General features: G+C 32.7%; 3 protein-coding genes across 5 annotated transcripts; 1 reads left to right on the forward strand and 2 right to left on the reverse strand.

Moving 5' to 3' along the window:
• Positions 1 to 407: 407 nt before the first annotated feature.
• Positions 408 to 4,493, reverse strand: LOC108333072 (mitochondrial import inner membrane translocase subunit TIM10). Its single transcript, XM_017568401.2, has 6 exons — positions 4,353 to 4,493; positions 3,929 to 3,976; positions 3,709 to 3,761; positions 3,526 to 3,564; positions 3,301 to 3,370; positions 408 to 655 (listed from the first exon to the last, which is right to left on the reverse strand). Exons 2-6 carry the CDS (start codon positions 3,968 to 3,970, stop codon positions 605 to 607), a joined length of 255 nt encoding a protein of 84 aa, XP_017423890.1. The 5' UTR covers positions 3,971 to 3,976; positions 4,353 to 4,493; the 3' UTR covers positions 408 to 604.
• Positions 4,494 to 5,906: 1,413 nt separating this feature from the next.
• LOC108334487 (uncharacterized) lies at positions 5,907 to 10,510 on the reverse strand. The gene is made up of 3 exons (XM_017570358.2): positions 10,182 to 10,510; positions 6,620 to 9,084; positions 5,907 to 6,491 (listed from the first exon to the last, which is right to left on the reverse strand). The coding sequence occupies exons 2-3, from the start codon at positions 8,933 to 8,935 to the stop codon at positions 6,192 to 6,194; spliced, it is 2,616 nt and encodes an 871-aa protein (XP_017425847.1). The 5' UTR covers positions 8,936 to 9,084; positions 10,182 to 10,510; the 3' UTR covers positions 5,907 to 6,191.
• Positions 10,511 to 14,671: 4,161 nt separating this feature from the next.
• LOC108333364 (uncharacterized) lies at positions 14,672 to 20,796 on the forward strand. Of its 3 annotated transcripts, none has more exons than XM_017568783.2 (3): positions 14,672 to 14,828; positions 14,912 to 15,065; positions 20,730 to 20,796. In XM_017568783.2, the coding sequence occupies exons 1-3, from the start codon at positions 14,735 to 14,737 to the stop codon at positions 20,779 to 20,781; spliced, it is 300 nt and encodes a 99-aa protein (XP_017424272.1). In that variant the 5' UTR covers positions 14,672 to 14,734; the 3' UTR covers positions 20,782 to 20,796. The 3 variants fall into 3 exon arrangements, with proteins under 3 accessions (XP_017424272.1, XP_017424273.1, XP_017424276.1); XM_017568784.2 differs by lacking the exon at positions 20,730 to 20,796 and adding an exon at positions 15,691 to 15,953; XM_017568787.2 differs by lacking the exon at positions 20,730 to 20,796 and adding an exon at positions 15,686 to 15,952.
• The last annotated feature ends 4,143 nt before the right edge of the window (positions 20,797 to 24,939 follow it).

The raw sequence follows: 24,939 nt of genomic DNA on the forward strand, positions 1-24,939 counted from the left end.
TAAAATGAGAATGATTGTGTTATTGAACAAGCTATCAATGACCATCTGTTTTAATTCTAAAAATTGACTAAAAATTGAGATGAACTTTACTTTTCTGAAAGTTATGTAACAACTTGTAATGCCCTTGTTTATTTTCATTAATCCGCGTAATATCCTTTTTGTTTGCACTCAAAGTGATGTCTAAGGAAAATATTTAAATACATAAAATTAAAATTAATAATTTTTTATCACGTTTTACTTACTATATCGATTTGAATTTATCAGATATTTGATCATATTGAAGTAAATGGAGAAAAAGAAAGTTATATTGTTTGAAATCAGATAGGAAACATTCCATGTTTCGAGCTGCATATAATGCCTCGATACGATTGGATACAAGTCAAATTAGAAACGAACAATGATCTTAATTGACTAAAATTACTTTTATTGTTCACCATTAACAACCTCAAAAGCTCTAATCATCAATTCATCTCTTGACAAAATTGACCTCAGAATAGTCATGAACAAAAATAAAGATCTTACAAGGTATTAAATTAACGCTTCCTTGGAAGCAACTATTACTATGGTAGATGTAGCTAACTGGAAAGATAACCGTACTTTTGCATTACATCGGAGGCTTACCAGAACCAAGCAGCTGACCAATTAGATTAGTCACCTAACAAACACAAGAAAACAACTAAGATAATAAGACAATTCACTATACTCAACATTTGCAGTCTCCATGATTTCAAAAGCAAAATGCCATATTGAAATCAGAGCTTCCATGATCAATATATACTTAATTTGCCTTGCCTTGTGCAAAATTATCAAGACTATCATTAAAGTCCAAACAGGAATTTTAAACGAGGAGCACACATTTAACCAGGTACTAAAACCTCATTAAGATTTCTGAGAAACTAAAGCATAATATTGAATTTGATGAGAAAGGAAAGCCAATAATAGACAAGTCAAAATGTGGCAGTGATGCATAAATAAGTAAAATTCGTAAAAATCTTGTTGTAATAATGTTAGATTATTGCAAAAGAAAAACGTTGAATTGCAACGGTCAAAACTTTAATTGCCAATAACGTTTAAATTCATTTTATTAAGTGTTCCAACAGTAAAATATTTAATGGCTTTTATTGTCTGTTATTGATTTTATTCTTTCCTAACTCTATAAATAGAGAGCTTTACCCCCATTCCAAAAAACATCCCAAGTCAGTCTTCTCTCCTTTTCTTATCTTCTTTTCCTCTTCCAAATACTCTTTTGAGAGATCCTTGCTAGTTCTGAGATCCTCAGAAATATTCTGGAAAGTTCCTGTTGTATCTTGGGGGACTTGCGCAATACACTGCGGATAAGTCCTTAAGGACAGTGACTCTACACGCCTCAGGAAATTTTGTTCGTGATTTTGTCAGCTTTTATGCAACAATCTTAAGGACTTATGGCACATCAACAACTCAATGAAGCCAATGCAATTTTAGGTATTAAAATCATAAGGAAGGGAGATAGTATATTACTATCCCAAGAACAATATATTGATAAACTTCTTAACTTCTTAAGAAGTTTAGGTTTTATGACCTCACTAGTGAGTACCCCTTATGATGCTAATTCTAAATTAATGAAAAATAGTGGAGAATCATTATCTCAGCCTCAATATGCCCAGATAATTGGGAGCTTACTGCACTTGATGAGCTTTTCTAAACCTGATATTGCTTATGCAGTAGGTAGACTGAGTAGGTACACTTTATGTCCAAATCAAGAACATTGGGATGCACTTTCCAGGCTTATGAGATACTTAAGAGGTTTAATGGATTATGCCATTGAATATAGTGGATTTCCCACTGTACTAGAAGGGTACAATGATGCTAACTGGATATCTGATTCAGATGAGACAAAATCCACTAGTGGTTATGTATTCACACTTGGGGTGGTGCGATTACATGGAGATCAGCCAGACAAACAATTATTGCAAGATCAACAATGAAATATGAGTTTGTTGCTCTCGAGATGGCTGGTAATGAGACTGAGTGGTTGAAAAACTTCTTAGCGAACATTCCACTAGAAATGAAACCAACCCCATCGGTATCAATACATTGTGATTGTCAATCGACAATAGCTATAGCTAAAAACAAGAATTACAATGGAAAGAATAGAGACACAATTTGGTGAAGCAGTTGCTAAAGAGTGGAACAATCTTAATATTTCCATTGACTATGTGAAGTCAGAACGGAATCTAACAGATCCTCTGACAAAACCCTAGGAAGACAAATAATATTAGAAACATCGAGGGGAATGAGACTTAAGCCACTTGCAAACAAACAAGTGATGGTAACCCAACCTTTGTGATTAGAGATCCCATGAATAAGGTTCATATGGGTAAAAACAAGTCACTTGTTAGTTCTGATAGCACTAAATTGATTTTAATCAATTATGTCCCTTCCTTTGGTGTGTGTGAAAGTGCTAGAGACTGCAATATTGAGAGGTTAAACTTTGTCGTTAAATTCTATGTGGTGAAAGAATTTTAGCTTAAACAAAGTTTTTAATGATTTTTCATATCCCTTACGGGTGGTGTATGATTTGCAGTATACACTTGATGAAATCACCTATAAGTGTCGAGTGTGGCCGCTTGCCTGAGATCTTGGCATGATCTCTAGAGCACTCATGAATACCGGGCACGCGCATGGCCTTTTAAGCACAACACAGCGATAACAGCAAGGATTGTGGGAGTGTATTGTGATTGATAAACCTCTAACACACATCAAGTGTCTTTGGTTCATATAGTTTTCTATACCAACTATACTGTGTGTTAAGTATTTCAATCTAAGACTGGTTCATATAGTTTGCTATACTAGGTCTGATGCATTACATCCTATGAGACCCAGAATAAAAGTTTTTTATCTTTTTCTTTTGCAATAAGTGGGGGATTATTGCAAAAGAAAAACGTTGGATTGCAACGGTCAAAACTTTAATTGTCAATAACGTTTAAATTCATTTTATTAAGTGTCCCAACGGTAAAATATTTAATGGCTTTTATTGTCTGTTATTGATTTTATTTTTTCCTAACTCTATAAATAGAGAGTTTTTCCCCATTCCAAAAAACATCCCAAGTCAGTCTTCTCTCCTTTTCTTATCTTCTTTTCCTCCTCCAAAAATTATTCTGGGTTATTTTTATACTCTTTTGAGAGATCCTTGCTAGTTCTGAGATCTTCAAAAATATTCTGGAAAGTTTCTGTTGTATCCTGGGGGACTTGCGCAACACACTGCGGATAAGTCCTTAAATTTATTCGTAATTTTGTCAGCTTTTATGCAACAAATCTTACCTGCCAGTATTTTGAAACGCAGCGGTCAATGCAACCATTTTCACCCATATTTAGCTCAGATTCCTTGTACCTGAAAAATAATGTGACAAACATATTATCGTAATAATGCAACAGCAGACAACTCTCTATGAGAAATAAGAAACTAATCTCCAAATTGACTGGATGACATTTGAAACTCATCAAGCATGCCCAAGCAGTTCACACAATCAGAAATAGTTTTCCTACCTATTGTCAACGCATTTATTGAAACAGGTGTGGGTGATACTGAAGATTAAAAACAACAAAAGGTTAGGAAAATGAGATATTATGCAACCAACAAAACTTCTCTTAAAAAAATGCAGTCCGATTCTACTGTATACTTGCGAACAAAGGCAAACACTATCAAGGCAAGCAAGAGAATGAACCTACTTGTTGAATAGTTCGACCCTATATTCCATCTCCTTTTCAGCTATTCCAAATATCTGCTCCATTACCACATGAATTATTGAAACACATACAAACACATGAAACTAAATGATAAAAGAACAGCAAAAGGATAAAATTTAAACATGAAATCATATTTGTGTTTTAAATTAACAACATAAAGATCAGTTTTCGTAAAATACAAGGAAGAGAAAAGAACACCTACCTGCTCTTTATCTAGACCAGCCGGTGACATGTTGGCAGCCATTTTAGCCTAAAAATATTAGATGAAAAATTCAGATAATGAAAATCAAGGAGTACAAGAAAACGTATTTTGAACTAAAAGGGATGAACTATCTAACTCACAAGCTCTACTATTACATAAGATGAAAGACATCACCGTATAGATTTTCAATATTTGTATTTGCAAGCTTGCAACAATAATTTACAAAAAAAATGTCAATCAACTTCACCGGGAATAACTATATTATATATAACAATTTTTTTCATTCCTGTAATGAACAAAATCGTCGCTATCGGACCATCCAAATCCTTTGTCTCCTTTACCTATCATACAACTGAGAAGTACCAAATCGACATTCCTAGTTTAGTTTTTAAAGCAAAATAAAAGAATGCAAAGAGAAACGTACGATATGAATTCACAAATGCAGTGCAGTTGAATTGTTGGATCGTTGAGAGAAATTTCGAAGCTACACAAAGACTCAAACGGCGGCACTAGCGATTGAAGGAACTAGGTTTCAGGATAGAAAATTCCTAAAGGAGGCAAAAGTTTAAACTACACACTTTAATTTTTATATTTTGAAACTTTATATTTTAATTTTCATAATCTTTTATTTAATTTTAAGTAATTCATATTTTTTAAATAAAATTGAATAAATGACTATATTTATTAAAAATATGGGAAGTATTAACAATGTAAAAAATAAACATTTAATGAAAAATAATAAAAACTACTGAGCTGGTAAATTGAAATTCCCAAAAACTACTGAACATAATAATAAATCAGCGTGTTTGAACACAGGAACATTCCACGTTAATAAGAATCCTTAACATTAAAATCACGTAAAAAATGTAAGACTTACCCCTTGTATCCTTAGAAAACCACAGATTAAACGTATAAGATACCCTTATAAAAGATAGGATATCTTTTATTCAAGACTGATATACCAAATTGGGATTAAACGAATTCATAAATAATAGATGGAAACACACGCGTCCACGTATCACTTTTTAATTATGATAATAAAAAATTATCATAATTATTAAAAAATAGATATAAAATAAATATTTTTTATAATTTTATTATGAAACTTTTAAGGAGTAAATTAATAAAATGATTTCTAATAAAGAAATGTATAAAAATAACCAGTTATAATACAATTACATAAACTCTATAGTTACAATCCTATTACATTAACTCATCGTCTTTATTTGAAAAATATTACTCACTATTAATAAGTATTTGAGTTCAATATTATTACTAATTAATGTTATGATTGAACTTCCATTAACTATAAATTGATTAATAATTAACCAAATCTAATTAATTTAGTGTGATTTAATTGATTTATCCCGATCAGTACATATAAGTAAAGATGATATAAATGATGTGGCATATAAAAGTATTAGTCAGTAAATGTTTTGTGCTGGATTCGTGAGACCATTAATTAAACTTTTTCGTATACACGTGGTAATTAAGCATGAGTCCTTTAAAAACCGTATATAACGTAGATAGTGATATCTTAGTAGAGACAATAAACAACAACATATGAAGTTCCCACTTATAAAGAAGGACCCCATGTGACAACAGATTTTGAAATCTATAAATAGATAGTAACTCCAAAGAAAAAAAAAACAACTTTCTAGATAAAGTGTCCTACAATTAAAACAGGTCCACTTTTTGTTCACTATGAACAATTACTGCACCATTGAAAAGTTGCAACGACAAAGCTAACCATTCAGATAATGACCAAGCAATATTCAAAGTGAGATTGAGTAACACGAAGAACAATCCCACCCGATATTTTTCTTTGTGCACACAAATCCCCCTATTCAAAACAATTTGGGTGTCCAGTTTTCAAATCCCATCGTTCTTTTATATATTTATACAACTCACTAGATTTTAAAATTAACTATGAGCTGAGATGAAATGAAAAGATGCATAGGATCTTTTACTACTTGAGTCACTCCGGAAATCCGGTTTTGATACGCTTCCGGATACAAAATTTATTTGACGGTGGGCCAAGTAATAGAGATAATGAATATGCATAAATTACCCGAATCTAAAATACAATTTACTCTACTATTCACACTTCAATTGATTCATGTTTCAAAAGGAAGATTTATGATCTTGTCATGAACTTGACTTTCTACCAATATGTAGCAGATATGAGTAACACACTAATATCTTCGCTGGTTACCCACATTGTACGTGAAGAAATCAGATAAGACTCCGTGTTAATTTAATTTTAGACTCTACCAACTGGAGAGTGGGGAGGATAAGCAACGTAAGTCGCAGGAACGTCCTCCAATTTGCCAAAAGCCTTTAGTTCATCTGTTTCCACCAACCCAGTTTCCCTCGAATTTTTTCCTTCGATGTAGTTTCTTGATCCAGAAAGTTCATATGAGATCAAGCCATCCACTAATGCTATGCAGATGGAGAATGCTTGCAGAAGTGAGAATGAAGAATCAAAAGCTACCGAATATACCCCAGGCTTAAAGGGAGAAAAACTGAAAGCAGGCTGGTTTTCTTGGTCCTGGTCATTACCCTGTAGTAAACATAGATGATTATTACAAAAATTCATTTCTGATCAATTATCTAAAGGCGGTTATAACTAACAAGATTAATAACAAAAAGATTAGAAAAATAGCAAACTTAAATTAATCAACACAATACCTGGAGGAAAAGCTCAAAGGGATGTGGGAAACAAGCTTTCGAAATTCTTGATTCTCTATACGTATCACTTTCATTTGCCAGAATCTTAAGTTTACAAGCCATATCCCAACCACCACAGTCACATGATCCACCTGTTCTCCAGCGCTCAATCAGTGATGAAGGTCCACCATTACTTGGAAGACTATGAACCCCAGTTGGGAGCACAACTGTAACATGTAGATCTTGAGTGTCATTCTGGCGACTACTCTGATGTGCATAATTGATAAAGTCGATAGCCTTGGGTGATTTGACAACAATGGCAGCAAGCTCGTCCTTTGGTTCATAGTCAGTGACCTGAGCATCTCCCTGCTTTAGCTTTACAGAAAACAAAACAAACTCCTTATTGGAATTGGAGTCCACGCAATTCTGTCTTGGTGAAGCGTAATGCTGTGAACCAGAAACCTTCATCTGGGCAACAGCATGGTGAATATAATCAGGACCTTTAGTTTTGCTAGCTTGATTCATCCAACTTCCGCTCTTCTTTTTACCCTCTCTGAAGGTAAAAAAGGTATAGATACGGTCACATTCGTCTTCCTCTGAGACAGCCAAGTTCTTCACAGTGGCAGCAATGATGTTGCTATTATTGTCAACAGCAAATGTGAAAAGGGGCTGACCATTCTTCACGGCAATTCTTAGAAGAGCTTGAAATGTTGATGGCCTATTCTTTTTGTTCTTTGATAAATCAACTGCACTAATATTGGTACACCCAACCCTCTGGCCCCTGACCACATCTTTTTTCTCCATAGAAATTTCCCCATCACCTGGCCTACAATTCTTTTTCGTTAACACCGAATCTTTATCAGTCAACTCCATTGAGCGATGACCTGTCTTTGGTTTTAGCAGTGGATCCAGTAATCGCCTTAAAGGGCTACTAGACCTGCTTTTGGAAGCATCACCAGGTTTATCATTGCCTGAATTTTTTGAGCTGGCATAACCTCTCGCATTTTCCGAACTAGATTTAAGTGCTGCTACAGAACCCTGATGTGGCACATGGGCAACCTCTTTACAGCCAGGACCTTTACCAGTAAAGCCAATGCTGAAGCTAAATCGCCGAAAAGGTGAAGAACTTCTTGATTTCTCTGCAGTTCCTTTCTGATCTATTCCCTTGAGAGGCCCATTTGAAGATGAAGATGCACCAGTGTTGTGTTTCTTTTCCTCGGCCTTTCTAGATCTGGAAGGACTTATTCCTGCTCTGAACAGTTCGGGTGCTGATAAAGTAGAAGCAGGAATTTTAATATCTTCTGGTTCTGTGGAACTGGATACTGACCGCTTCGGCTGAGAATGCCCTCCACTGATTTTGTCTGGCTGAGAACACGTGTAAGAAATATTGGAATTTGGATATCTACAAGGAAGTTCCTTAGGTATTTCTGAAAGTCTTGTTTGAGCAGAACTCGCTAGTTTTTTACACAAGGAGCTTTGAATATCAGGAACTTTCCGATGCTTATTCTGGGGGGTGTCTCTAGGTAAAATGAGAACAATCGATTTGCTTTTCCCATGCATATCGTGTTCAGCAGCATTAGTATTTGGTTGTCTGAAATTCTCCACTTTCTTCTCTGGACCATCATCTTGAGCGCTCATTTCAAGCTTAGTACGTGATGCTGCCTCATACGTTCCACCATTTGGAAAGATATCACTTTCCTTAATAATGAGTGGATTTCGTTGTCTCCTTTCACATCCTTTGGGAATATTAGCAGTATGGTTTTGGGAAAGATGGCCGCCAACTCCAGCATACTCACTGTGTGTATCAACATTAATGCTGCCACCTTTAAGATTCTGACAATTTCCAAAACTTCCTTGAGAACTTTTGACAGATACAGGGTACCCTTTCATCGGAGTTGTCATGAAGTGAGATTGCAGTGACGGACGAGATAGTCTTTGATGAGAAGGAGAACAACTAAGACCTTTGCTAGAATTACCAGATAATCCCTCTATTGAAACAGAAGATGGTCTATTACTTGTAGATGTCGAACTCCGGCTACTTAAGGGAACCTGTTTATGGCTGTACTGCCATTGTTTTAGACTAGCCCAATCAAGCACCCCAACATTCAAAACTTTTTCAGGAATTTTTTCTCCCTTCTCAAGATAACCTGGTAAATTTGACATGTACCTAACCAGCTCGTCTTCCTCACTTCCCATTTTGTAAGCTGATTGTTTTTGCTGATTCCTGTATGGTTTTAAAGAGTGGGCGTCTTCCTCAGTTTTGGTAATTTCATGATGAAAATCAGCATATGACAATGTTTTCTCTTGTTTCAACCTGTCATTAGTTTTTCTATTCATGCTGATGGATGGTTTCCACAATTTCACTCTGACCTAGCATCAGATGAATAAACTGTCTGGGCTGCGGCTTGAAAACTACGTACCAACTTCTTGTTGTCCACAGAGTGCAGTTGGGAAAATACTAATGTTTTTCTTTTATAGCTGCACACCTGAATTACAATCACAAATCAAACTTACAGAAACAGAAATTTCATGATAAATGAAAAATCACTATCGAGAACAAACTAATATATAATAAACAAGGGTGGCTTTTACTCCACATTATTTTTATTTCCTCCTTTGAATAACCATGACAACCAAAAGCAAAATAGCATGAGTTGTCTTATATAAAGTACCAACTATCCAACTACATTGAAGACAAAGCGACCAAAAACTAAACCTGTCAATTATAATTTGATTCACAGCAGCACCAAAGAAAACCCAATCATGTTAACTCATGGAAGAGTCAGTAGAATTGTAAATAATCGAAAAAGGCATGATTAGCCTCTAAAAAAAGGTCTCCTACAATTTCCCCCTCCTTTTACAGATCACCCTGTTAGTTCAGCTTGAAAGTAAGGGTAAAAAGCTGTAAGGGAGAATTCAAACTTACACCTCTTATTAATCAATTTGATAGCAATATAATTGAATGTGATGATTAAAGTCCACACAGTCCAACTGCCCAAGATAGAAAAATCAGGGAAGTTGTACTACCACAGGTTGAATAATATATGAAAACTAAAGAAAACAATAAGAGTTAATGCAACACTTAAAAAGTCAGATATAAAATCAAATAAGAGGGGCAAAACCGAAATCAAAAATAGCTGAAGCTAAAAAACAAGATTAAGTGGTCCATGCAAACCCATCTTCAAAATCCAAAAGATAAGGCATCATGTAACAAACGACGACCAGTATCACAATCTCTACCCCAAATTAAAAGATACTGTCCAACATTTCATTATTGCTATAGGTTAGTAAACGGCATTTTCGTTTGAATTTCAAACACTAAGGTCTCTTTTGGAATTTGGTAAATCGGTCACCACCAAAAAAACGAAACAAAAACATAAAGGAGCTAAGACAACAACATTATTTGAATAAAACACTTTCCACTTTTCTTTCAGCATTATCGTCAGGATAGCACGATTGCTGAAAAATACTAAGTGTCAAACTCAAAACCCTTGTTACGCACGTGCATTCACGAGTTTAGAATAAACAACAGTTAATAATTAAACAAAAAATAATAATAGCAAAACTCTAATTGGAAGCATACCCGGAGAAGCGGAGGGCGAAGAAGAATCAGAAAATGCAGAGAAGCGGAGGATCGTATAGCTTGGAGAAGAAGCAAGGACTGTCGGTGCTGTCGAAACTACGTCACAGTTGTGAGCGGAAACACAAGACGAGTGACCCAAAACGCTAGAGAAACACGTCGTCCTCGAAAAACGCGATTGCAAACTCCAATGCGGGGAAGAAAAGAGGAGGAGAGAGGGAGCCTTTGGTTGGGTTCTCACTTTCTGGCTTGTATGTATCTTCGTGCCCAGGGATAATAGTCAAAGAGGGGTGAATGAGTAGATAGTGAAGCAGAGTGGGGGCCACTTGATTTTTCATCAGACGGCCGAAAAAAAAATGAGTGATCAGACGGTGATAGTGGGTACATACAATAGATGCAGGGCATATTCTGGGTCCCAGGTGATTCATATGGAGAGTGAAGTATGAGTTGGTGGGCTTAGAGGGGCCCACTTTGAATTGGGCTCAGACTGGGCTTTATGGAGAATGCAAATGAACCGAAATTAGGGATTGTCGTGTTGTGCCGTGTTTGGTAAGATCAATCAATCATGTTGCAGGAGCCGAAACAATGGTTATTGGAGTCGCTTTTATCCTTTTCTTTGTCGTTTTGGCTTCATTGCCAAAGGTGGATTCCACTTTCTGCGGTAAGCCACTTCAACACCGTTCTTAAAGGATTTTAATCTTTCCGTATTCACTTTTTCTTTTCGGTCCCTTTTAAGTCAAAGAATTTAAAATAGCCTCTTTTTTTTAAATATGACTAATATTTTTATATTTTTTCTACACTCTTGTTTTCATAATTATATATATTTATATTTTTTTCTTTTGTTTGTATTCATTCATCGACTGCTATTGTAGGTACGTTTTAAGCACTCTTGGCAGGAGGTGGGTATGCACTGATCTGGATTATTTACTATGAGATTTATTTGGTACAATTTTTAAAGTTGTTAGAGTTGGAAGTGTAAATTACTGAAATTTAATATTGATAAGAAATTTACTTACTGCATTTAATTCATGTTATAAACAAAATTACTATTATAAATAAAAAACCTTTAATTTATTTTTATTATTATTATTATTATTATTATTATTATATATATATATATATATATATATATATATATATATATATATATATATATATATATATATATATATATATATATATATATATATATATCCTAGGATATTTAGGTTAAATATGATGTGACGATGTATTGTATTTTTGTGTAACATTGTCCCTAATAACATTTAATTAAGAAAACTCCTGATACAACGAGGGATATTAGTTCAAACAAATATTAAAATTTAAGACTAATGACAATACTAAACAGACATTTTATTATATTTTGAGTAGTTTAAAATTTAATATTACTATGAAAATAAAATAAATAAATTGTTAATACATAATTCAATCATTAAATCTTTTATTATAATCAAATAAAATGATTTTATACTCGGTGAGAAAATTTAAATTTCAAAATTTGACGATCATTATTTTTAGTTTAATAACAAAATCAGTTCATATATTATAAAAAAAACACTCCTAGTTTTATGTTTTATTATATAAACTTAATGTTAAACTTAACAGATTTTCTAGAAACAAAAATTGATATATCACTTTACATTATATAATAATTGTCGTTTGTGGAGTAATTATATATATATATATATATATATATATATATATATATATATATATATATATATATATATATATATATATATATATATATATATATAAACACTCACGCTATGTTAAGCATTTTGGTTGAAGTTCTCTAAAACTAAGGATTTAATAACAAATATTTAAATCATTAAATAAATACAGTGGTTTTATAAAAGAAGCATATAAATATAGAATGATATTTCATTTCTTTTAAGCTATTTTCTTTTATTGAATTGTATGATACTTATTGCATCTATTATTATTAATTATTATATTTAAATACATGTGCACATTAAACCAACCGCTACAAAGTAACCTCTTTGAATTGGTAAAAGGTTATTAATAGTAACTTTTCACCAAATAAACTTTTGAAAAAAAAGGAATAAAATGAAAAGGCAGCACGATGATTATTTGAAATATTATAGTAAAATAATATGATCTTAAGCAAACTTTTAAAAGTGTTAGTTTTGTAAGAAAAAGTTTTGAAATAATTGTTTTGGAGAAATAAAAATATTCATTTCTGATTATAATTAAGTATTTTTGGACTTTAAGTAGGAATGAAAATAGGTGTTTAAATCTAAATTTCAAATCATATTCATTAGTTATTATTCTTTCCTAAAAAAAAGTACCCAATGCTCACTGCAAAATAACTTTCATGTCGTTGTCTATAAATAATCATGAATACATTTTTATTTTTAGTTTTAATTAATAATATAATAAAATGTATTTAAAAATATAAATTTAAAAAGATTTTAAATTTTAATTAAAATAAAATTAATATTATTAAAAATGAAATATATATTTTTTAAATAAAAAAAATATAAATTTAAATAAAATTAATTTAAACATAATCTTGATTCTGGTCTTCTCTTTAATAATATTTCTTTTTCCAGTTTGATAAAAATGTATCAAAATAAAAATAATAAACAATAGACAATTGCGTGTAACTAAAATATTTATTAGATGATAAAACGGATAGTCAAATTTTAAATTTTTTTTTCCTGTTCAGCTATGGTTGGTTACGTGATAACAAACTAAAACACATTAACAGATTAAAATAACTAATCCTATCTACCAAATTTTGAAAAAACTTGATTTGCTGACTCGCATGCCAAAACTCAATTTATCATCCATAATATCTAATATATACATATGTTTATTAAATTACATAATTGAATTATTTATACGAATGTTGCTAAATTTTTTTTTTGTTTACTTATTATTGAATGCCCATACTTTTAAGTCGAGAGGTTTTTGTAGTTATTAATTTATATTTTTATCAAATAATAAAATTATTCTTTTTACTGTATGGAATAAAATGGATAGTTAAGAACATAAAAACTTTCTAAAAAAATTATCTATATATAGTGTCATAATTTTAAGACAGGGTCATTCACACTACAAATATACAGTCATAAGTAAAGGGGGGCAGAAACAGGTCAACTTGATTTTTTAATCCAACATTAATCTTTTAAAAAAGGTCAGATTAAGCTAGTTTGATAATTAAAAACAGATTAAACTTTACAATCTAGTATAGTCTGTTTTTTTTTTCTTTTTTTGTCATCAAAAGTTTAGTGTTACATGGAAATGAATTAGAATTTTTTATTATGAAAATGAGTTAATGACGGGTTGCGAGTTGATTCCAAGCTGAAATGATTATTGTCGACTTGTTTTAGATCTCACTAAGTTATATCATATTTCATATTATTTGATTAATATTAATTTTAAATTTTGTAGCGCAGGTTCTAATTTTTTTAACGAAACCAAATTGGTAGGCTAGTCCAATTAGTCTACAGGATTGCCCTGTAAGACTGTCAGATTTAAAGGATCGAATTAATTCAAATTTCTGAATTGAAAATGTTGTCTCTATTAGTTTTTTTGGCTGGACTGATAGACTAATCCATTGAAGTTGTCCTTTTTGTCATCTAATCCTAAGTTAAATTTCCTTTGACAAGCTTCATCATAAGTGCTTAGTGTGTTAATTTTATAAACGTGTATTAAAATTAAACCTTATCTTTAATTTTGTGATTAAAAACAAAAGTTTGACCAATTCCAGTTGTGAAGTGGCAAGAAAGATAATAAAGACTTCATTATTAGTCACCTTAAATCAAAACACCACAATTAAATCAAAACAATGATATTACAGGATAAGGACATGTGATTTATTCAATCAGCAATCCAACTGACCAGTATCTAAGCTGATTAAACACTTTAACAAGATAATCTTAATCTAAGCCACTGGAAAAAAAATCCCAAATTAAAAACCTTAATTTAAAAAATAAAATAAAAAGTTCAACAACTGCGAACCTTGAACTGTCGCAGCTCTTCCCTCTCCAAGATGATGAGGTGGATTTATAGATGTGGCACCCCAAGAAGAAGATGCGTATGGCTAAGGGAAGGAGTAGAAACAGCAGAAGCAGCGACAACAGCGCGTGACGAAGGAGCAGCGGAACGAGCGGTGTGGACGGTTAGTTGCGGAAGTAGTTGGCTCCATTGAGATGAAGCAAAACGAAGCAAGGTTGAGCAAGGAAGAAAAGAGAATTGTGATGGTGGTGAAGAAAAAGAGAAGGGGATGAATGAATAAGGAGAGAAAAGTGGGTTCCAATGGAATCGATGCTTGCTGAATTTTGTTTTTTGTTTTTGGTTAAAATACTTTGGGAGAATGCGTTTGGTAGAGTTAAAAATCGGTGAATTATGCAATTTAATATGTACTTAAAGTTTTAATTAAACAGTTTTATATTTTCAAGTCTGGGCCAGAAGTATTAAAGGCCCTGGGCCAGAAGTGTTAAAGGCCCTGGGCCAGAAGTGTTAAAGGCCCAAACGCAGCCTAGAAAAGACGAAGTCCGAGGTGAAGTTCAGGTTGTTGCTTGTAAATGGCTCCTTCGTTGTCATTTTGGGAATACACGGTGATCTTCTTTCTGCGGCCCCTTTTCGCCATTGTCTTCGTTCTCTTCTTAATATCTTCTGGTAATTCTTTCATTCTCTTGATTCTCGCTTCATCGCCTTGATTTTTTGAGTTGAAAAGGGAACACGTGTGTGAGGTGGTGTAGGTTGGTTTGTGGCGTGGAAACTGGTGCTGGTTCACGTTCCTTTGGTGCAAGAGGTTTTCGGCCTCAAAAAGAAACCTGTCCGAGTGAAGCCCCAAATTGGTCGCTTCTCCAAAATTTACAGCACACTTCATGCCCAAAACTCACCTCCCACGAGGTAATTTCTCAAAAAAAGAAATCTTTTTGTTTTCCTAAAAGATTTTTATTTTTTTATTTTTATTTTCATCCCTTTGGCAATTATATGTTAGGGGATGCTTTTTTCTTGTGTTGTGAAAAGGAATCTACAATAAGATTTTGTTCGGTAAATTTGGAAAAATTGTTGAATGCTCCCTCGTGCTTAGTTGTGATATCAATATTGGATATGGACTTGTGTTTTCTTAGGACAGAGCAAGTTTGTAATTGTGCTGACTTGTCTATTTATCTGTTCATTAGAAAGAATCACAAAAGGGTGGAATTGAGTGGATATTAGATTGTAGATTACTCTGTTTGAAATAGAACGAAATGGATGCAATGAGGTGCAATTCAATCCTTCTCATTCTGTTCTATTCAAATCATCATTGTATATCCAAACATAGCTCAATTGTATTAGCTTAGTTGTTTATTCATTTGTATCCTTTTGTTTCCTTCGTGGGAAAGGAGGAGAATGTCACGCTGATTCACCTTGCTTTCTATTAAATTTCAATGGCTGTTCAAAAGTTTCTGTTCAGGTTTTAGGTATGATATGAGTTATTTGTCTTGCGATCTTATTTTCTAAAAGACTGGTTTGTATTTGCATAGGATAGAGGACGAGGAAAGTTGAAGGTTATTGTAGATGGATTGAAATAGAAAGGAGCGAAAGATAAAACTATTCCTAGGGTCAGGAATCAGATCATAACTTTCTGATCCTATTCTCATTCTTAACTCTGGTCAAATTCGAAACAAAAAAAACAGGGTACCTAGTTGTTAGCCCAGGACACATGATAAGTCATAATATTAGAACAAAAGAAGAGACATACCATGTTTTATTTTAATTTATTTTTTATATAAATATGAATGTAATTATCAGGTAGGAAATTTAAATGTAATCTATTAATATAAAATGGGAGTTGTCCTTATTATATGTGAGTCTATATGTTCATGATAGTTCATAACGATATAATCATACAAATCTAATAATATTGATTCACTACTTTAAATCTCCAAAATTCCAAATACTCTGTGAAAATATGAACCAACTATTCTTAAAGCAAAACACTAAACATGGTTCAGAAAAAACAGAAGGGAAGCATCATTGAGGCATGTGCATTGTATTGAAAAGAAAAAAAAAATCAACAGACACGAACACAATGAAATTGTAATTACAATGTATCGATTTCAATTATTAATGTATCGATTTCAATTATTAGCAGCGCATTGTGGAAATGATTAATGGTGAAATTTCTATTGAAAACATAGCGCATAATTATTATGCAGCATCTATCAGTGGATTCTTTTTCACATATTCTTAGTATTGATAGCTAAGTGACATCATAAAAATTAACTATGTAATTTAATAAAATTATTTATTAAAAAGGTATTATGTAATATTGATCTTTTTTCGGCTCGGAATGGTCTTACAATAAGTTGGGCCAAAAATAACCGAGACTCTTTAACTTTGGGCAGCTTATTCCTTAACAAGACCCAATTAAACTTGACCATTAATGGGCTGGAAGTCCATTGTACATTCATTGAAGCAAATCATATTTCAGTTTAGCAGAAAACTGAACTAAACAAAATCACAATAATTTTTTTTTCAGTTATTTCAATATGTTTAGTGAATTGCTGTATTTCTTTTTCATGTTAAACGTTGATGTTAAAAATTAGGTTTAATACATCATTTGATCCTTACTTTTAGGGGTTTGATTCAAAGTAATCGTACCTTTTAAAAAAATTCACTAAGACTCCATATTTCGTTAAAAAATGTCCAACCCGGTCCATTTCGCTCACGTCATTAAAAACATAACGGTGCAAATGTCACTGTGTCATCTCATAAGCACGTGGCACACGTTAATAGGTAGATTTAAATGATTTTTTAATTTAAAAAACATCTTTGCCACGTCATCATCACCATCTCCAGACAAACCCTAATTTCTCTCCAAGAAACCCTAGTTGCCGCACCATCCAGCGTCGTCACCGCCATCGTCGCTGACAATCGTCCTCTCCAACGTATCACACGCCACCACCAAAGCTATGTGACGAGAACGCGAGAAACCCTAGGTCTCCACGGTTTGCTTGCAGGTCTGATTATGGTTGTAGGTGGAGGCAAGCAGCGGCACAATTAGTGGTGGAGAAGAGTGGCGATTCGCGATCTACAGCAGCTGGCGATTTGGCTGGTGGTTAGTGGTTCACGATTCTGTGGTGGAGATTGGACGACAGTGTTGCTGGCGCGACGACGATTTGGCTGATGCGGGGTGAAAATGGTGAAGATTGGTGGTCGCGGCATAGCAAGGGATCGTGTTGGGTGGTGGTGCAAGAACGAAGGTGAGATGCGAAGGTGGTGGAGGTGCAACAGAAGGGAGAAGACACTTTGGTGGTGGCACGTGATGTGTTGGAGAGGACGACTGCCGGCGAGGATGGCAGTGACGGCGCTGGATGGTGCGGCGGCTAGGGTTTCTTGGAGAAAAATTAGGATTTGTCTGGAGATGGTGATGATGATGTGGCATTTGCACCGTTATGTTTTTAACAGCGTGAGCGGAAAGGACTGCATTTAACATTTTTTAGGGGTCTGAACTTTTTTAAAAGGTAGGATTACTTTGAACCAAACCCCTAAAAGTAGGGACCAAATGATGTATTGAACCTAAAAACTATAAGCATGTCATATACAAACAAACTTATACAACATATTTTGGAATGAAGATTCACTAAGGGTGTGTTCTTTTGAGTGTATTTGGGGGAGATGATTTGGGGGAGATGATTTGGGGGAGATGATTTGAATGGATTTGAGGGTAATTTTTTTATTGTTTTTTTGAGTGGATTTGTGGGTAATTGAGAGTGGATTTGGAGGTAAAGTTTGTGAGAATTAGTGTAAGATTTGATTGATGTGATAGATTTTAAAAATTAGTTTAATTGGTAGAAATTGAAGATTACCAAAATGCCCCTAGTTATAAAAGTAATATAAAATGTAATTTTTTAATGTTATATTTAATTGTAAAAATGTTTATAAAGAGAAAAAAATTATGAATAATTTATAAAATTAATGTTTATAAATTATAAAATTTATAAAGTATTAAAATGAATTTATTTTTAAAATGTAGTATTTGCTTGTAATATAATTTACTACGAAGTGATTTCAATTTATTTGTTACGGAAATGAGAATGATTAACATTAAACAAAGAAATAATTAAGTATGAAGTTATAATATTACATGAGCTAAAAAAAAAGTGGCAACAATTGAACATACAAATATTCTTTTAATAGTTCATCATCACGTTGATTCAGCAAGGTATCGTTGCAATGCATTGAAACGATATTGTATTGGCATCCCTATTAGATGTCTTGTATGGGATGGATGTGAAGATAAAAAGTCGAAGCACTGTCTGAATAACCTACACATGTTATGAGAAGCTAATAGTTGTCTTTAACACTACAACTATATACCAAATGGACACAACAAACAGGTTCTTATGGCTCACCTCTTTTCCTTCAAGGTGTCATAGATGGTGAGCCTCTCTGGTACATATGTGATTTTTCGGATTACACCTGCAATTAATTACAAAAAAAACTTTGAAACATTGACACAGTAGTCCTCATCAACGAAAAAGAAATTAAGATAACCAAACTATTTCTTTATACCAATACGTGTCTAGCTCCTTCAAAAATCAACAGCTACACAATCCACAAAACAAACGTTCTCTGATACTTCTCCAGATGTGAAAAATGGTGTTCTTGTGGCCAGAGAAAGTGTCTAACAACAACAATATAAATCAAACAACGTTCTGTGATATAATATCATGAAAGTGGACACAATCTGTAAACTTCTCCGTAACTTACCAATCCTATGCACCTCCGTATGGCTGACCAATTTCACCTTATAATTACATACACCTGCAACACATACAAATGGTTAAATGGTTAGGCTGTTGCTTAAGAAAAACAAATTCATTCTCGGGCTTATCCTGCATGTAGACGTTCAAAACTTTGCATGTACACGTTCAAAATTTTGCCAAATAACTGTAACACCAACGTCCATGTCCTCTGTCGACTTCCATCCCCATCAACCTGTCTTCGACCGGACCAACTTTGATCTTCTTCTCCATGTAACACATCTCCTTGCTCTCCCTCCTCCCATTCTTCATGTTCCTCACATTGTTCATGTCTTTTTTTTGTAATCGGAATGGTGCCATCAACCTCAACCACGATACCGCAACCTCATCAACCGGAACGGAAGCTCAAATAGGTCACATACCGCAACTTCATCAACCTCAAACCACGATACTCCCAAATCAACGTACACGCGCACACCGTCCATGCAACCGGAGAAGACTGTGCAACCTAGCTCACGTTTTCAAAGAAGTTGTAACCGGTTATAGACCCTGTAACCGAATACGCTCAACGCCAACTTCTGCATCAAAATGTAACCGGTTACGCACGCTGTAACCGAATACGCACAACCTCCAACTCTGTAATCTGCGTCTGCTTCTCCTGCCCAAACAACGAACCATTGGTGTGCATGCTTGGTCTTCTTTCCCAATACACTGCCGTGAACAACCACAGCTCTTCAACCACTGCTTCCACCTTTGCGACCTGCATCCCTCACTCATCATCATCAACAACCATCTTCCTCATCCTCGTCAACAACATTCAAACTCTTCCGTTCAACACTGTCTCTCTCTTGAAGTAGACCACAATGCTTCTACCTGCAACAACCACATGAAAACGGAAACAAACATTACCTCTCCTCCACACAGCTGCTTTGACTTCAATACTTCACCACACACACTCGGCCAAAGCTGGAAATCTGCAGAACTCTTCAAACTTGGTTGTTTATCTACCAACAACCAACTTATTAATGGCGATGGCGTGCATGGTTAATGTGTTCAAATTCAAACAACTTTCCCTCGATTCTCTCCTTTGCAGTCAAAGGCAGTGAATGATAGTGTCCACCATGGAATCAAACAGGGAATCTCTACTGCAAAAAGAAATTTTTGAATTGAAAATATGCTTTCCCAGGACACTGTAAACTGGCCTTCACATGTACACAGTGCACTTTACTATTCAAACCAAAGTAAATGGCTTCTTCTTTTCACGTGAAAGCACACTGCATGGATTTATTTTTATTACGATTTCATATCTCTGTAATCGGTTATTCAAAATGATAACCGAATATGGTTTATAACAGGTATTTTGAAATTCCGTAAGGGCATATCAGTATTTTGAACGCATTTCATGGCAAATACGCGCATCTAAGGCGAGATGGGTTGAACAGTGCAATCTCGCAAATCCCCGCTTTTACGTTCGAGCAAATCCACGCAAATCCATCCAAAAGAACAACCATCACTTTATAAATCAGTCCTCGCTAATTCACTTGAACAGTGAAATCAGTGCAAAGGAACACAGGCTAAAGGTAAAAAACGAAAGATATATACTTGCATCGCATTTGCTTATTTAGTTCGTGTAGTAGCAATGTTTACAAAACTCGAACAACAGATGAGTCAGAACATTCTTTCAAAACAAGATTACAAATCACACTTCACACTTTGAACTAAGTACAATTTTTTCTAAAACAATGAGAAAGTGAAACTATTTACTTCTTACTCAGTTTTTGTCGTTTTGTTGGTGAGTTAACTACTTGTCCATCCTTAGGTTCGTCAGCGCTACTGTTAGACGAAGTCGAAGATGCTTGATCAATCCTTAGCTGATTTGCAGCAGAAGATTCATTCTTCTTCTTCTCGTCGCCATCACCAACCACATCAATCTCAACATCAGTGTCATTGTGGGCATAATTCACACCACTAGCTCCCTCACCATTAATATTTATCCCATGCAAGCCAGTTCCACCACTAGAAAGGTTAACAATAAATTTCCACGTTCATCTTCCTTCTCTTCATTTTTTGCAATGGGTGAGGTAGTAGAAAGATCACCAGATTTCACATATGCAATTTCATAATCACTTTTAAAACAATAAAACGTGCATCCAAAGAAAACACTTTCCAAAATTAAACGGAAAGAAAGATAGAATTAAAACTTAAGATTTCAAATTATAATTTACATTAATTCAACTTCTTCCTTACTCTTTTAATAATATTATTCGAGACATTATTCTAATGTTTTTAATTTTAGAATTATTTATTAAAAAAGATAAATAATTGTCTTTTTTCTTTTTGTTCTCTCACTATTTGGTAATAATTTTAGTAAATTATAATTGTTTAACCACTATGATATGTTTTTTCACATTCAAACAAAAAAACATTACTTTTCTATTTCTCATACTACAAAAATTGTTTTTTAAACGTGGAGAAGTGTTTAAAGTCTTAAATCTCTTTTTTAGTAAATTCCTACATTTGCTATATACCATATGAATATATTTTTTTGCGTAAATGTATATTAGAACTTGTGTAAAATAATTCTAGAGGGCTTAATTGATCATTCTCATAATCTTCTATTTATAAAAATAAATTGATACAATATAATCATGAATGATAAATATGGTAACATAGACACGATATAATCATGATAAATAGGATAACCTAGACACCGTATAATCATGATAAATAGGATAACCTAGACACAATATAATCATGATAAATAGAGTAACCCTAGACACAATATAATCATGATATATAGGGTAAATAATCTAACAAAGGGTTTAACGTGGTAAATTTTAATTTTTCTTGAGAATTCTCTTGTATGGGAATCAATTATTTAAGTTAACAAAGAAAAAGTACTATAAAGCCATTTAAACATAATTGTGTATGACTAGTTTGTTTAAAATTATTTTTTTTAAAATAAGAAAATGATAGTTTTGATGATGTTTGTGGAGGATGAAAAAAAAAAGTTTCAAAAATAAATTTTCGTTCTTCCAAAAAATTGAAAAAGTAGGCCAACGTAGTCCACTTTGGGTGTTGCTCCCTCCATCACCACACCTTTCTCCCTCCACTTCCCATTTACTATTTTGCACCTAAGTAAAATTTTATTTTTAGGATTATTATTTTTTAATTTTACTCATTCACAACCTATTCCACTAATAACCTATTTTTAGGAGTAAAATACTTTTCTTTCATTTTAACATTATAGTTCTTCTTCTCTTTCTTTCGTCGCTGTGAGATATTACAAGTTGCAAAGCTTGGTGGTGGTGGAAAGAATTATCAAGCAATCTCCCTTTCGTGGTGCAATGTCGCTCTCGTGGTGCAGTGTGTGGAGTGGTGCAGTGCGTGTGTTGCTTCCTCCATGTGCGTATTCGAATAAACCTTCAAATAAAACCCTAAAATAAAAAACGTAAACGGAGGTGACATCCTTCAACAGATGTTAACATCCGTTTAAGGTAAAACGGATGTCGACATCCGCTTTTCCTTAAACGGATGTTGACATCCGTCGAAGGATGTCACCTCCGTTTAAAGGTTATGTTTTTTATTTTAGGATTTGTTTTATTAGTTTATTCTTTATTTTGGAAATATTTTAATAAAATTTAATTTAAATGTTTTGATTTATTATTTTTGAATATATTTTTAATGTATTTTAATATTGTAAGGAAAATGAAGAAGAAAGAAACGGAGGAGGAGAAGTGAAACGGAGAAGACAAATGGGGTTGCAGAGTAAAACGGAAGATAAATTGTTAAACGGAAATTAGAGATAGAAAGATTGGGTGCAGGAAGTAAAGTAGGAGAACTAGGTTTGAAATAAATTAAAATAGTAAAAGTAAAAAAAATTAATCTGAGGATATAATTGGAATTAAAAAAAATTGGGAAGGTGGAGGGAGAAACGTGTGGTGGTGGAGGGAGCAACACCCGTCCACTTTTTGCTAACTGCAGACATAAACGAGTCAAGTTGTTTTGCATTGCTATTCTTAGTTACTGTATCGATTATAACTAAATCTAGTATAGAAAATATTATCTTATTTATAATTCTGTCATTGTTATTACATTTAATTATAATATATTTATTTTCTAAATTTTGTATGTATTTATAAATAAAATTTTAACATCCAATAATAGGTTTAAAAATCCACAATTTTACTATTATTTTCTCGCTTCTTTGTCATTAACCTTCTTTAATTTATTTCAATTTAAGACAATATTTCACTAATTGTCATTATTGTTTGAACAAGTTATTCTTGTTATGATGTCATTATTTTTTTTTAAAATATGAACAAAGTTTTAATATTTTATAAATTTTCTTAATATTTTATTTTCTCTGTAATCTGTATTTCTATGGATAAGGATTTCAAGCCTTGAATTCTTTTTCTTTAGAATATTGTCACATAATAAAGAAATGTAACAAATAATTATTGAAACTAACAAACAAAAAGTTATACGTATTATAAAGCGATTAGACACGACTTGATTTATTCAAAATATGTAAACCTTTGTCCAAAACACACACTATATATATATATATATATATATATATATATATATATATATATATATATATATATATATATAAAATTTCATTTTGAATAAATTGAATTCGGAAAATTGATTGGAATTAGAAAATACCGTGAAACTAAAAAGAAAAGGTTTAATTGCTTGCATTGTCCACAGTTTGGCTGCAACGTGTCAAGTTAGTCCATCTTTCTAAAAAAGTTTCAATTACGTCCAAACTTGGTTTAAAAGTGTCAATTTTGTCCAAACGTATGTAAAATTTGCTTCAATCAAATCCCTTCCGTTAAATCCACATAAACGGACGTTAATTTTTTTTTCTCTCTCCTCTGCTTCTCTGCTCTGCTGCTATGCTCTGCTGCTCCTTTAGTAAAATGTTTTTCACTTATATTTAATATTTACATAAATTAAATCATGACCATGATGTAACTAAATGATTTTATCTAAATTATTATTCCACTTTTTTTTTACCAATATGCTACATATGATTTATTAATAGAGAATTGTGCCTGTTAATTGAAAGAAAAAATTAAAGTTATACAGTATCTATTAATTAAAATATGTGTGTATTTTAAAGTAAAATAATTTTATTAATCTCAAATATAAATATCTATCTTATATTTTATTATCTTAAAACTATTTTAGTAAATAAATTAATTAATAAATTATTTTAAATATATATGATTTATCCTATTATCTTATATATATTTTTAATATACTTTTAATGACGATAAATTATATATATATAATTAACACAAAACATATAATTCTTTTTTAAAGAAAATGAAAATATGTAGAAACAGTTCAACCAATATTATACCAAAATAAATAATTTTATAAATACCTTTTTAGTTAAAGAACAGAAAAATGAATTATTTGATTTTTAGATAATATTTTACTACGAATTATAATATTTTAATTATATTTATTGTTATTATTTTAATATAATATTTTACTACGAAAAGCAATTATCGAATGAAGCAGAAAATGGGTGTGAAAAGAATACTTTTTGTTTAGATTTAGTTTTCATGTTTTTGTAAGATAAACTAAAACCAAGTATAAATATATGAGAAATGAGAGTTTCATCCACAATCATTACTCTGTGCAGAAGTTCTAATAATTGCTTATATTATTTTATAATGTTCAGAGGAGCAGAGCAGAGGAGAGAACTAAAAAATTAACGTAAGTTTTGGTGAATTTAACGGAAGGGACTTGATTGAAGCAAATTTTACATACGTTTGGACGAAATTGACACTTTTAAACCAAGTTTGTACGTAATTGAAATTTTTTTAAAAAGATGGACTACTTTGATACGTTGCAGCCAAACTAGGGACAATGCAAGCAATTAAACCAAAAGAAAATTGCGGACAGTTCATAAAAAAGTCCTAACATGAATAGAGAACATGAAACTCATATTTTTATGAAATATAAATCTGAGTCTTATTATGTGGATTAAAATTTGATGACTATTTTAT

This window comes from Vigna angularis, chromosome 11 (genome assembly GCF_016808095.1).
Source record: "Vigna angularis cultivar LongXiaoDou No.4 chromosome 11, ASM1680809v1, whole genome shotgun sequence".
NCBI lineage: Eukaryota > Viridiplantae > Streptophyta > Magnoliopsida > Fabales > Fabaceae > Vigna > Vigna angularis.

What these genes read in the sequence shown, in the direction of transcription:
- LOC108333072 (XM_017568401.2), bottom strand. Translation starts at nt 3,970, where the DNA reads ATGGCTGCCAACATGTCACCGGCTGGTCTAGATAAAGAGCAG. An exon ending in CTGGTCTAGATAAAGAGCAG is followed by an intron (nt 3,762 to 3,928) that starts GTAGGTGTTCTT and finishes GTAATGGAGCAG; the next exon opens with ATATTTGGAATAGCTGAAAA. An exon ending in AGGGTCGAACTATTCAACAA is followed by an intron (nt 3,565 to 3,708) that starts GTAGGTTCATTC and finishes TTTAATCTTCAG; the next exon opens with TATCACCCACACCTGTTTCA.
- LOC108334487 (XM_017570358.2), bottom strand. Translation starts at nt 8,935, where the DNA reads ATGAATAGAAAAACTAATGACAGGTTGAAACAAGAGAAAACATTGTCA. An exon ending in CCTTTGAGCTTTTCCTCCAG is followed by an intron (nt 6,492 to 6,619) that starts GTATTGTGTTGA and finishes TGTTTACTACAG; the next exon opens with GGTAATGACCAGGACCAAGA.
- LOC108333364 (XM_017568783.2), top strand. Translation starts at nt 14,735, where the DNA reads ATGGCTCCTTCGTTGTCATTTTGGGAATACACGGTGATCTTCTTTCTG. An exon ending in TCTCTTCTTAATATCTTCTG is followed by an intron (nt 14,829 to 14,911) that starts GTAATTCTTTCA and finishes GAGGTGGTGTAG; the next exon opens with GTTGGTTTGTGGCGTGGAAA. An exon ending in CAAAACTCACCTCCCACGAG is followed by an intron (nt 15,066 to 20,729) that starts GTAATTTCTCAA and finishes GTCCATCCTTAG; the next exon opens with GTTCGTCAGCGCTACTGTTA.